This window comes from Coregonus clupeaformis, chromosome 12 (genome assembly GCF_020615455.1).
Source record: "Coregonus clupeaformis isolate EN_2021a chromosome 12, ASM2061545v1, whole genome shotgun sequence".
NCBI classification, from domain to species: Eukaryota; Metazoa; Chordata; class Actinopteri; order Salmoniformes; family Salmonidae; genus Coregonus; species Coregonus clupeaformis.
Genome location: NC_059203.1, coordinates 35492129 through 35505501, shown reverse-complemented (window position 1 = coordinate 35505501; position 13373 = coordinate 35492129). Strand labels below are relative to the sequence as shown.

At 43.0% G+C, this 13373-nt stretch overlaps 1 protein-coding gene and 1 non-coding gene across 2 annotated transcripts in view; both read right to left on the bottom strand.

Moving 5' to 3' along the window:
* Positions 1-13373, bottom strand: part of slc4a8 (solute carrier family 4 member 8) — a 62730-nt gene that overhangs the window by 9198 nt on the left and 40159 nt on the right. Inside the window, exons 8-18 of the mRNA XM_041891273.1 lie at positions 12407-12564; positions 12058-12145; positions 11651-11797; positions 11277-11377; positions 10828-11002; positions 5299-5432; positions 4946-5191; positions 4577-4682; positions 1087-1248; positions 401-514; positions 113-274 (exon numbers count right to left, since the gene is read on the bottom strand). Of these exons, the coding sequence (XP_041747207.1) occupies positions 113-274; positions 401-514; positions 1087-1248; positions 4577-4682; positions 4946-5191; positions 5299-5432; positions 10828-11002; positions 11277-11377; positions 11651-11797; positions 12058-12145; positions 12407-12564 (1593 nt within the window). The remainder of the gene's footprint in view (positions 1-112; positions 275-400; positions 515-1086; positions 1249-4576; positions 4683-4945; positions 5192-5298; positions 5433-10827; positions 11003-11276; positions 11378-11650; positions 11798-12057; positions 12146-12406; positions 12565-13373) is intronic.
* Positions 1508-1652, bottom strand: LOC121578826. The gene has a single exon (XR_006002830.1). It is a non-coding gene; the product is annotated as a U4 spliceosomal RNA (small nuclear RNA).

Sequence of the window (13373 nt, the reverse complement as noted above, 5' to 3'; positions counted from 1 at the left end):
TAATGGTCACAGTGAAGTCTTGCATTGCCATACCTCCAACAGTGTAACGGCATCCCAGTCCTTTGTAAAATAATATTTGGGACCAATAAATACAGACTTGTCTTCCTCTCACCAGTAGTTTGTGCTCCTTGCGGTTGATGATGACAGCGGTGATCTGTTGGTCCATGAAGATGAGGATGGTGCAGAGCAGAGCAGGGATGGAGGCAGCCAGGACCGTCCACCACGGGTTTCGACCTATCGGGTTGATCAACCAACCACGGTCATCTCGGGTGGGCTAGTTAGTAGAACGGACAGAGACAAAAAGAAAAGAATACATCTGAGCTAGCAGGGTACGGAATGGATCGGCTAGATCGTTTATATACCACCTATCACATAAAAAACAATGATCTTTTCGTCTTACCTTAAAGTTGCTGGGCACCTGCAGCTTCTGCGAGGGGATTCCAATCAGGAAGTCAAGCATGACCATAAATACAATGGTGATAAAGACCGCAAAGTCACTGATCATGGACCGCACCTGAACAAAGCAGGAAGGGGTCTTCGATGATTCAACAATACAAAAATATCTACCAAAACAAAAAAACATAGGTCTAGAATAAGCAGCGTATAGAACAATTAACACTGTAGCCTCAGCTTTATAATTCTTTATATTTTCCACTCAATTTGGAACCAGTTCCCTTCCAAACACCAATGCCACAACCATTGTATTGGGATCTACTCCTGAGTGGCGCAGTGGTCTAAGGCACTGCATCGCAGTGCTAACTGTGCCACTAGAGATCCTGGTTCGTATCCAGGCTCTGTCGCAGCCGGCCGCGACCGGGAGACTCATGGGCGGCGCACAATTGGCCCAGCGTCGTCCAGGGTAGGGGAGGGAATGGCCGGCAGGGATGTAGCTCAGTTGATAGAGCATGGCGTTTGCAACGCCAGGGTTGTGGGTTAGATTCCCACGGGGGGCCAGTATAAAAAAAAATAATGTATTCACTAACTGTAAGTCGCTCTGAATAAGAGCGTCTGCTAAATGACTAAAATGTAAATGTAATCTACTTCAGATTGTGCTTCATACATTTACACTGTGTTGTAATGTCTTACCCTGGTGGGGAAATAGCGGCTGGTCTTACACTCTTTGAGGAAGGCTGACATGAAGACAGTGGCGAAGAAGAGGATGGCCGACCAGAAGAGTACGTCAGGGGTGTAGGGGCCATGGTGTCCACAAGCTGTACCCACAAAGTGGCCCTGCAGACCTATGCACTCCTGAAGAATCACAAACACACAAAACAATATCTAAGAATAGCTCAGACAGCACTGCAACTGTTTTGGGTTCACGTCCCAGACCCACCATTGCTGATTCTAATCTCCCCTGGACAACTTCAGACACAGCATACACTACTGACACTTCTTCTCTGCTTCTACTGAATCTAAATATGATCTGCACCTGGTGGCTGAAACATCACAAAAGCTAAACAGCAACATGAGTGGGATGTAGCCCATGATTTGATTTGACATGTATAGTAGTCTCTTACCGAACTATTAAAAAAATTGCCAGGGCTGACTATATTTCAAGTCGTCCTGGCGGGGTATTGGGTTAAGTTTTCAACCAGCAATCATCACGCCTCGGATGGACCTCATAGGCTACGATATTGCATCTGCGAAAGGATACCTAAAGACAGCCGCTCAAAATGTCTAAGGCACTACACCGGGTTCGATCCCAGGCTGTGTCGCAGCCGGCCGCGACCGGGAGACCAATGAGGTGGCGCACAATTGGCCCAGCATCGTCCGGGTTAGGGGAGGGTTTGGCCGGCCGCGATGTCCTTGTCCCATCGCGCTCTAGCGATTCCTTGTGGCGGGCTTCGGTCGCCAGCTGTACAGTGTTTCCTCCGACACATTGGTGCGGCAGCTTCCGGTTTAAGCGAGCAGTGTGTCAAGAAGCAGTGCGGCTTGGCAGGGTCGTGTTTCGGAGGACGCATGGCTCTAGACCTTCGCCTCTCCCGAGTCCGTACGGGAGTTGCAGCGATGGGACAAGACTGTAACTACTAATTGGATATCACTAAAAAGGGGGTAAAGAAATTAATATATATTTGATCAAATAGATGTTGCCTTTTTTCCCCGTACATAACCAATCTCCAATAGAGAGCGCAAGCATTGTGGATAATATTCACCACTGCCTCAGCAACGATGGGTTGCAATTCACACCACTTGCCACCACTGCCACTAGAAATGTAAAAAAGACATGTAAAAAAAAACAGCTTTATCTATAACATTTTTGAAGCACTTATGTAGGGTTCATGTAGACTATGAATTCTATAGAAAGCCTTTGAGCATAGCTGTTTGGTTAAAGTGGGACAGTTAGCAAGCTAACTTTGGTAAACTCTGAGTTCAACTCGGGATAACCGGTATCACCTTTTAGCCAGGTAAATTTCTATGGCAACAAATACTTCAGAACTAACCTGCTCTGGGGCAGGCTAACTTAGGGCTAACTCCATTATCCTCCACGAGTTGAGGACCAATGAAATCAGATTCCCTTCCTCTCGCAAAGATTCCATCATCATCCTCTTCTTTTGAGAAAGACGACTGATTAAATATTTTATTAATCAATTTTTTGTTGTGTTAAAAGTAATAATATTAAAATAAATACCTATCACATTACATATTTAGTAACATCAGGATGCATTTGAAACATCACGCATAGTAAAACTTTTGTATGACAATACTTACCAGTCGCCAAAGTTCTGGAGCATGTCTTTAATTCAAGTGTGACATGAAAGTACAAGCAAATGTCATGTTAGATTAATGCGCCACATCCCAGCACCAAAAAGCTCTGTAGCTGTACAGCTAATGCTAAAGTCGGGACCTTCACGAATTAACAGTGAGTGAGTGATGACCAAGAAAACATTCAAGACTGATGGCTATAGCTATGTTCAACAAGTATATTATTATTTCGGCTTTATCTTGCTCTATTTGTGATATTTTACCTTGCCTTGCTGGCTTACTAGCTTGCTGGGTAATCAATTATCTGATGACATCTGCGATGTTGTAGATGATAACCATCTGATTACGTGTTTGTTAACTTGCATGAGCTGCATTTGAAGTTGCATGTGGTCGTATCCACTGCTAGGTAAAAAAGAGCTTTCTGATTACAAACTGCACACACAACTTTTCATGATGCGACCGGGAAATAGGTCTATATCCACCTTAGTAACATGGATGAAGCCTAAACTGGAATGTGAAGCTAACTGAAGCTGGCTAGCTTTATAAAATCTTGAGTAGATCTAGCTAGCATCGTAGTACACACGTCTGCTGTATTATCTTGAGGTTTGTGTGTGTGTGTGTGAGGTGTGTGTGTGTGTGTGGATACATAGTATATGTTATGGTGTCGGGTGCATTTTCCTGCCATTGTTTAGGTCCAGTTATTTTTGATAAATTATTGATCCTCTGTGGCTAAATTATGCTCTCTGAGGATTTGGAACATTGAGAGCAGGCTCCTGTGTGTGTGTGTGTGTGTGTGTGTGTGTGTGTGTGTGTGTGTGCAATTGTATTTTGAAATCTGCAAAAGGCAAACCGACAGCCGCAACCAACCATAGAAATATAATCCCATTCAAGTCAGGACTGGCATCCATTGCTAGTGTACCCATGGGTTGAACAGTCAAATTGCCAGGGTAAGAGGTTACAAAACCCTTCTATGGATTATATGTCTATGGCCACTACGCAACAAGCTGTAGCCTATATTTGTCGGGCATGCTGCCCAAACTGCGGCCTTCCCGACTGTAGGCATACCGGAACAAAGGATACAAAGTTTATGTTATGGTGTGGGGTGCATTTTCCTGGCATGGTTTAGGTCCACTTGTATAATCTATGCCAAGGCTCATTGAAGCTGTTCTGGCAGCTCGTGGTGGCCAAACACCCTTTTAAGACCTTTATGTTGGTGTTTCCTTACATTTTGGCAGAGACCTGTATTTATGTGATAAAACTTTAATCCACAGTTATTTTTTATAAACTATTCATCCTCTGTGGCTAAATTATGCTCTCTGGTGTATTTTGAACTTTGAGCACGGGCTCCTGTGGTTGGATAAAAATGGTTAATAATATATATTTTCTATATATACATTTTGTTTTGCCTATTGGGCCCCTACAGGCTTGGGCCCCTGACTCACACAGTTGACCAGTCAGGTTGATTTATTATGCAGTTTATTTTAATTGTTTTTATTAATCAGTTACCCAATCAATCCCCCTACCTCCTCTCCTCCCCCCATCTGATGATTAGCAGAGCAGCAGCAGGCAGCAGCAGGCTGACTACACTCATTGAGAGCGGGCTCCTGAGTCTTCCTGTGGTTGGTGGTTGCAGTGAAAAAAATTAAAATATATACTACATATATCATATATACTGTATTTATAATATAAACAGTATACATTTTTAAAATCATTTGAATCATACTTGTTATTATTTTATTATTTTAAATTTTTTGCTGCCTTTTGGGCCCCCCACGGGCCTGGGCTCAGGGGCTTCAGCCCCGGTAAGCTCCTGCATTAACCGGCCCTGTGATTGTGTGTGTTTCTGTGTGTGTGTGTGTTTCGGCTGAGTTACCTTGACAGTAAGGTTGGCCCAAGGCACAGCAGAAGCAGTGATGTTTTTCTGACTCCATAGCTCCAGGGTTGTATTACTGGGGTTATCAGGCTCTGCACACCGACAGCTACAGAGAGAGAAAGAGAGAGATACTCAGTTCAGTTCACTTAAGCCACAGGAAACATTATTTCACACACAGGAGACACTCTCAAGCATACTCTCACACACACAGTAGTATTACTTCAAAGGGACTAAATGACACAAAAGGAGAACATGGAAGCTCTTCTCTCTATGTCAGTGTGTGAGAAGAAATAAATAATTAAAGTAAGAAACAGATAAATAAAGACAGAAACAGAAAAGGGTAGAAACAGGAAGGTGTATGGTCCTCACTATGCCAGTGTGAGCTTGTCCAGGTTGCTGTGGGTGTTGATGGGGTAGTGTTCCCCCAGGTGGATGAGCTTCTCCAGAGCCTCGTAGATGAAGATGATGCAGATAAGCGAAGCAAAGGCTTCCTCGGTGAAGCGGGTGATGTAGCAGACCAGGGAGCTGGCATCTGTGGCCACCAGGATGAGACACAGGAAGGCTGTCCACAGGCCGATACAGGTCCTCAGAGACAGGTAGGACAGGTCATAGTCCCTGAGAGAGGGAGGAGGGTTGGGAGACAGTCAGAGGAAATATTAACAGTCAGGCCCTAATTATAGTACATAAAAATACATTAATATAAATGAAGAGAATGTACTGACTTGCAGAACTTGAAGAGGATCTTCTCAAAGACGAGGACAGGGCCTGTGCTACCCAGGATGGTGAGAGGCTGACCAGCAAACAGAGAGTAGGCCACCCCTGTCATGGATGCTCCCAGCAGAGACTCAATGGCACTCTGAGATACACACACACACACACACACACACAAAGATAAGCAAGAACAAAGGGTGTGAGTGAGAGTGTTGGTGTGTATGTGTGTGCGTGCATGCATGCATGCATATGCATTTCATTTTGATTTGATCTGACTGTACCTGAGTGTGTGTGCGTGATAGTGATGTGTGAGTTTAGGGTCATGAAATATTGTGTGTATGAAGGGCGGCTGGGTGGTGGTTTGAATACAGAGAAAACAACACCTTAAACAAACCATAAATGTCCTATTCTTGTGCAATTTATATCTATAGGCTACTTTTAGGTTTTCTTTCATTATTTTAGGCTATCTGGCATTGGTGCGTAAGCCTAAGCTTTAGAGGTTAACTGTACGCGCGCCAAATAGTCTACACGGCAATCGTCAAAAGCTTTTGGTAACGCCTAGAAAAGTTTAATGTTGATCCACAGAGGCAAAAAGGACAATGTCGGAGTTTAATTCAATAAGAGAAAAGCTGCGAAAGGAGAGTTGACAATAAAGAGAAGGGAGGGCCAGAAAAGTCATGTTTAGAAAATATTTAGTGAAGTGGTAAAAGAAGATGAAAACAGTGCCGTCTATGTTACGTGTGATGATTGTGAGGCACTATACAAATTCAACAGTCACAAGACGGGACTTCAAATAGGCCTATGGCATGTCAAGGGAACTGTAGCCTACTGTTTAGATGGGTTAAATGTAAACTGGAATCTGGACACTGACTGTAGGTCTATAACCTCTCACATAGCATTAATAATAACTCCTGCAGAATTAAGCATTTCTTGCAGTAAATTTATACACCAAATGAAGGCTACATTTTGAATCTGGGAACAGGAGTGGAGAAATATGATTAATTTATTTCAGCATCTTGAGAGAATATGAATATGCACTCGGTAGAGGTGCTATCTTTATCAGCATCATAAAAGCTGATAGTATTTAAACCACATAAAATATGCATCTAAGCCAAACTGAAATCTTATCACAGCTTTCAATTTCCTTACAACCAGTCAAACTGTCATTTTGAAATTTTGCACAGAACATCTTTCCCGTTTTTTTGTTGTTGAGTGATTTAATTTTCTCCCTGGTCCCTAAACGTCTTCGCTCTATGAAAGAAGCAGCGATGACAAAGATAACTTTACCTATGTCAACTAGATTGAAGCATTCATTCTATCGATTTACGACATTCTGGTGAGCAAGGGTTTATTTAGTCTTCTGGGGCAACATATAATGACAGAAGAGAAGCTACATGTTTCTAATTATAGACAAGTTCACAAACAAATAGACTACCAAAATGTCGGAAATTATAAACAGAAACATACAGTGCCTTCAAAAAGTATTCATACCCCTTGACTTACTCCACATTTTGTTGTTACAGTCTGAATTCAAAATGGAAGACATATATATTTATTTATTTCTTCACAAATCTACACACAATACCCCATAATGGCAAAGTGAAAAAAGTTTTAGAAATGTTAGCAAATTTATTGAAAATGAAATACAGAAATATCTCATTTACATAAGTATTCACACCCCTGAGACAATAGATGTTAGAATCACCTTTGACAGTGATTACAACTGTGAGTCTTTCTGGGTAAGTCTCTAAGAGCTTTGCACACCTGGATTGTACAATATTCGCAGATAATTATTTTTAAAACTCAACCTCTGTCAACCTCTGTCAAGTTGGTTGTTGATCATTGCTAGACAGCCACTTTCAAGTCTTGCCATAGATTTTCAAGCCGATTTAAGTCAAAACTGTAACTAGGCCACTCAGGAACATTCAATGGCCTCTTGGTAAGCAACTAGAGTGTAGACTTGGCCTTATGTTTTAGGTTATTGTCCTGATGAAAGGTGTATTTGTCTCCCAGTGTCTGTTGGAAAGCAGACTGAACCAGGTTTTCCTCTATGATTTTGCCTGTGCTTAGCTCTATTCCGTTACTTTTTATCCTAAAAAACTCCCTAGTCCATGCCGATGACAAGCATTCCCATAACATGATGCAGCCACCACCATGATTCAAAATATGAAGAGTGGTACTCAGTGATGTGTTGTGTTGGATTTGCACCAAACATAACACTTTGTATTCAGGACAGTTTTACTTTAGTGCCTTATTGCAAACAGGATGCATGTTTTGGATTATTTGTATTCTGTACAGGCTTCATTCTTTTCACTGTCATTTAGGTTAGTATTGTGGAGTAACTACAATGTTGTTGATCCATCCTCACGTTTCTCCAATCACAGCCATTAAACTCTGTAACTGTTTTAAAGTCACCATTGGCCTCATGGTGAAATCCCTGAGCGGTTTCCTTCCTCTCTGGCAAGTGAGTTAGGAAGGACGCCTGTATCTTTGTATTGACTGGGTGTATTGATACACCCTCCAAAGTGTAATTAATAACTTCACCATGCTCAAAGGGATATTCAATGTCTGCTTTTTTTATTTGTAACCATCTACCAATAGGTGCCCTTTTTTGCGAGGCATTGGAAAAACTCCATGGTCTTTGTGCTTTAATCTGTGTTTGAAATTCACTGCTCGACTGAGGGACCTTAAATATAATTATATGTGTGGGGTACAGAGATGAGGTAGTCATAAAAAAATCATGTAAAACACTATTATTGCACACAGAGTAAGTCCATTCGGAAAGTAGTCAGACCCCATTACTTTTTCCACATTTTGTTACGTTACAGCCTTATTCTAAAATGGATACAATTATTTTTTTTCCTCATCAAATATACCTCATAATGACAAAGCAAAAACAGGATTTTTTTTTTGTGCAAATTTATAAAAAATTAAAAACATAAATAACTTATTTAAATAAGTATTCAGACCCTTTGCTATGAGACTCAACATTGAGCTCAGGTGCATCCTGTTTCCATTGATCATCCTTGAGATGTTTCTACAACTTGATTGGAATCCACCTGTGGTAAATTCAATTGATTGGACATGATTTGGAAAGGCACACACCTGCCTATATAAGCTCCCACAGTTGACAGTGCATGTCAGAGCAAAAACCAAGCCATAAGGTTGAAAGAATTGTCTGTAGAGCTCCGAGACCGGATTGTGTCGAGGCACAGATCTGGGGAAGGGTACCAAAAAATGTCTGCAGCATTGAAGGTCCTCAAGAACACAGTGGCCTCCATCATTCTTAAACCGCCCGGCCAAACTGAGCAATCAGGGGAGGTGACCAAGAACCCGATGGTCACTCTGACAGAGCTGCAGAGTTCCTCTGTGGAGATGGGAGAACCTTCCAGAGAGACACCCATCTCTGCAGCACTCCATCAATCAGGCCTTTATGGTAGAGTGGCCAGACGGAAGCCACTCCTCAGTAAAAGGCACATGACAGCCGCTTGGTGTTCACCAAAAGGCACGTAAAGGACTCTCCGACCATGAGAAACAAGATTCTCTGGTCTGATGAAATCGAGATTGAACTCTTTAGCCTGAATGCCAAGCATCACGTCTGGAGGAAACCTAGCACCATCCCTACAGTGAAACATGGAGGTCACAGCATCGTGCTGTGGGGATGTTATTCAGCGGCAGGGACTGGGAGACTAGTCAGGATCGAGGGAAAGATGAATGGAGCCAAGTACAGAGAGATCCTTGATGAAAACCTGCTCCATAGCTCTCAGGACCTCAGATTGGGGTGAAGGTTCACCGTCCAACAAGACAACGACCCTAAACACACAGCCAAGACAACACAGGAGTGGCTTCGGGACAAGTCTCTGAATGTCCTTGAGTGGCCCAGCCAGAGACCGGACTTGAACTAGATCGAACATCTCTGGAGAGACCTGAAAATAGCTGTGCAACGATGCTCCTCATCCACCCTGACAGAGCTTGAGAGGATCTGCAGAAAAGCATGGGAGAAACTCCCCAAATACAGATGTGCCAAGCTTGTAGCGTCATACCCAAGAAGACTTGAGGCATTAATCACTGCCAAAGGTGCTTCAACAAAGTACTGAGTAAAGGGTCTGAATACTTATGTAAATGTGATATTTGCTAACATTTCTAAAAACCTGTTTTTGCTTTGTTATTATGGGATATTGTGTGTAGATTGATGAGGGGAAAAAACGATTTAATCCATTTTAGAATAAGGCTGTAACGTAACAAAATGTGGAAAAAGTCAAGGGGTCTGAATACTTTCCGAATGCACTATATTTAGGCTTGCCATTAAAAAGGGGTTGACTACTTATTGAGTCAAGACATTTCAGCTTTTCATTTTTTATTAATTTGTAAAAATTTCTACAAACATAATTCCACTTTGTAGGCCAGTGACACAAAATCAACATTTTTAATTCAGGCTGTAACACAACAAAATGTGGAAAAAGTCAAGGGTGTGAATATTTTCTGAAGGGACTGTATCAAAATTAGGCAACAAAAAAAAAAATTCCCACCAATTCTGACTGTAGCCTACAGAGCATTTTCTATATTAGTGGGTTAGGGTCGGGTGTGGGCCTCCGATTTTCACTTTTCACATATAGTCGCGCAGTTGCGGATGGGTTATTAGCAATTGCGGGCGGGTGCAGGTGAACAAACAGCTGACCCCCGCACCACTAGTGCGTGAGTCTGTGTGTGTGTGTGTGAACATATTTGTGACCTGTTTCAGGAAGCTAGGCGTATATCGCACGTCACTACTTCACAGCATAGGCATTTGAACATATTTTTTTGGGGGTTGATCAAAATGCGTTTTTTTGCAGAAATGCCTTCTGGAACATGTGAACTTTCATGTGCCTTAATAACACATTTATATGCCATCTGTAAATACGAATAAAATTGTTAAATTACAAGTCTAGTTGGTTTAGCCATGGAAAAAGACAGGTACCTTCCTGCTAGCCATGATTGGCTGAGATAATGAACGGGCTGGACATGCCGAGACATGAGTTCGGATTGGTCTGCCATGTAGCATGCTTCTGTCTATAACATGAGCTCCTCAGTATGTGTAGATAATCCTTGCCACCACAGCTTTTTTTTAAGATATAACGTTAGCCATGGAGAACTGCAAAAGTGTTGCTACTGCTCTCAACAACATTGCTGCCCTGAATTTAGCAGGCACTATCGACAAAGATCAGTGGGAAAAAGTTGTGGTGGACTACTTTTTGCAGACGGTCAGTATGAAACGGAGTGACTTGACACAATGGGCCAAACAAGCTGTAGCTACAAACAAAATGGAAACGACACAGGAGGACGTCTTACTTAGTTAAAGTGGTTCCAGTCTGTCGTGAAGAGTTAATCCATGTATACGGGTAAGAGTCTAGCTACATTTTCAGATATCATAAGTTTCTAATTTTGTCAGAAAATCACTTTTTATTGCAAGTTAAAGCGTACTGTTCGCTAGCCACTATTTCAAATTTTGCAACAGAAGACCAAATTGAGGTGGTCGGTCACATTTGTGTGTGTGTTCTTACGATGCGTCCCTCAGTAGCCTCCCCCAGCAGGCCTCCGAAGGTGATGACTGGGGACATGCAGGCGCAGTAGAGGAAGAGGAAGGAGGCAACACACTGCAGACTCAACCCATCCTTGTAGTCACTCAGATAGAACGGAGCCTTCCGCTTAATGTCCAGGATCAGACCCCCAAACAATCTACACAGGAGAGGGGGAGGAGGAGAGCAGTACCAATATCAATACTTCAAAGCTCAATTGATGCAAAATAAAAAGTTAAATACAAAAGTAACTCAGTCAAAGTCTCAAGAACAAAAATATTGCTTGTTTGTCTCCATTTAGACAATAAATTCACTTTTATTTAGAAATAACAATACTGTGGGCAAGATCCTTGTTCTTATGCCTTGATTGAGTTCCCCAGCAGCAGATACCTAAGCCTAACTCCTAACCCTGTATGTTGTTCAGAGTAACATACCTTCCTGTTCTCTGGAGCTCAGGACCATGATGTTCTGCGTGAAACTCCTCTTCCACAGGGCAGGTTGTACCGTTGGGCACCCCCGGAATTTTCCGCTTCTCCTGCACACACAACCAATCAAACAACTCCCAATTAGCAACAGCAGCCAATCAGGAACAAACAGCACAATTTGAACCCCAATCACAAAAAGCACTGCAACAATACATTACAAAATAAGCATACTGGTGCTCATGTTTGCTCCACATTGTTTAATGGATCACTTAAACCATACAGTAAGACATAGCCAAAGGGACAGTCACATTACCACAGCCACATTACCACAGCCACATTACGACAGTCACATTACCATAGCCACATTACCACTGTCACATTACCTGAGAGGGGACACTCTTGGGGGGCTCGATGCGGATGGAAGGGTCCCACTCCCCGGGGGGCAGAACGGTCACCTGATCCAGAAACTCATCTATACCAGCCAGCAGGTCACTGCGGTCCTTAGCCTTGTATGCCACATCATGGAAAATCTGACAGAGAGAGAGGAAGGGAGAAAGGGAGGGAGGGAGGGAGGGAGGGAGAGAGAGAGGAGGTAAGTGTGAAGTCCTGAGAGTGATCTGATAAAGATAGGAGGTAATGAATTGTCTGTGCCAACTGAGATCTGACACAGAACAAGGACAAAGATCTGGCACACAAACTGGCACATTCTGTAACTCTATCTAGGGTTACCAAGAGTTGCCATTTACCCCCTGAATGTTTAGTGTTAAAGAGGAAGAATGTTGAACTTTACCTCGTCAGTCATGATGGTTGCCATGGAGCGGCCAATCTCATGGTACTGCTGAGCCTTTCCGTCTGGGCCCAGGAGGATGAACATGAACCTGCAACAGTGACTGGGTTAACAATACAGGATACTACTGGATACTGCTATGCTATCATACGCTATGCTACTATGCTATGAAAGCATCGGGGGGCTGTTCTATCTGACCAGAATATCGGCTGTCATTTTCTGTTCATTTACTGAAGATTCTACACACCACATTCACCAATTGCTTTTAGCCAATCCTAATTCTGGGATGTGTCCCCTATTACATACATGATCATATGAATGCTTTAGAATCATAGAATAGGACCAACACTACCTGGTGGGTATGGGGACCTCAGTGAGTCCAGTGAGCAGTACGGCAGGGGAGAGGCGTACGAAGGCCACCACAGGTCTCTCCAGGAAGTCCAGCTCTCCCACCAGGACGTTAGAGGCCTCGGCTCCTATAGGAATCTTCTTCATGAAGTGCATGTCCACCTGGGAGAGGAGAGGAAGGAGGTTTATGAATGCTTCAACTAAATCCCTGACCTATAGACAAAAAGCCATTAATATAGTACTAAATATAGCCACAGTAGGCTACATAGCCGCAGTATCACACTTGTCTTTTTATCTATACTATGCTTGTGTTTCTATTTACAGTATTACTATATGAGTTCAGGCCTTGGGTTCCTTGGGTTTCTAGTCCATAGTCTAAAGGGACTTACTTTCCTAGTATTCATCTGCACTGATCTGAGAACACATAGTGGATACAGAATCAGGACTATGCTTTCACCAGTCTGATGTTGCGTATCAGAGCAGGTGAAGGGAAGGAGACAATGTGTAGTACCCCTGCTCCTCCCTGGAGGGCACTGTGTGACCCAGATGTTCCCTGACTGACACCAGTGACTGATTCCAGCAGGATGGTGCATAGCAGCCACACAGTATCACCCAGTAAGCAAGTCAGGGGATGTCTGTGTGCTCAAGTCTGTGTAATACTGTACATTGATTATATTACACTAGTGTGCCACTCACTGTAATGGCGTATTTGCTGTTCATGGAGAAAGCCGAATTGGCTCCCATTAGGACTTAGACTAGATCAGTGAGAGACTGAGTCAGTCTCTCTCTCTCTCTCTCTCTCTCTCTCTCTCTCTCTCTCTCTCTCTCTCTCTCTCTCTCTCTCTCTCTCTCTCTCTCTCTCTCTCTCTCTCTCTCTCTCTCTCTCTCTCTCTCTCTCTCTCTCTCTCTCTCTCTCTCTCTCTCTCTCTCTCTCTCTCTCTCTCTCTCTCTCTCTCTCTCTCTCTCTCTCT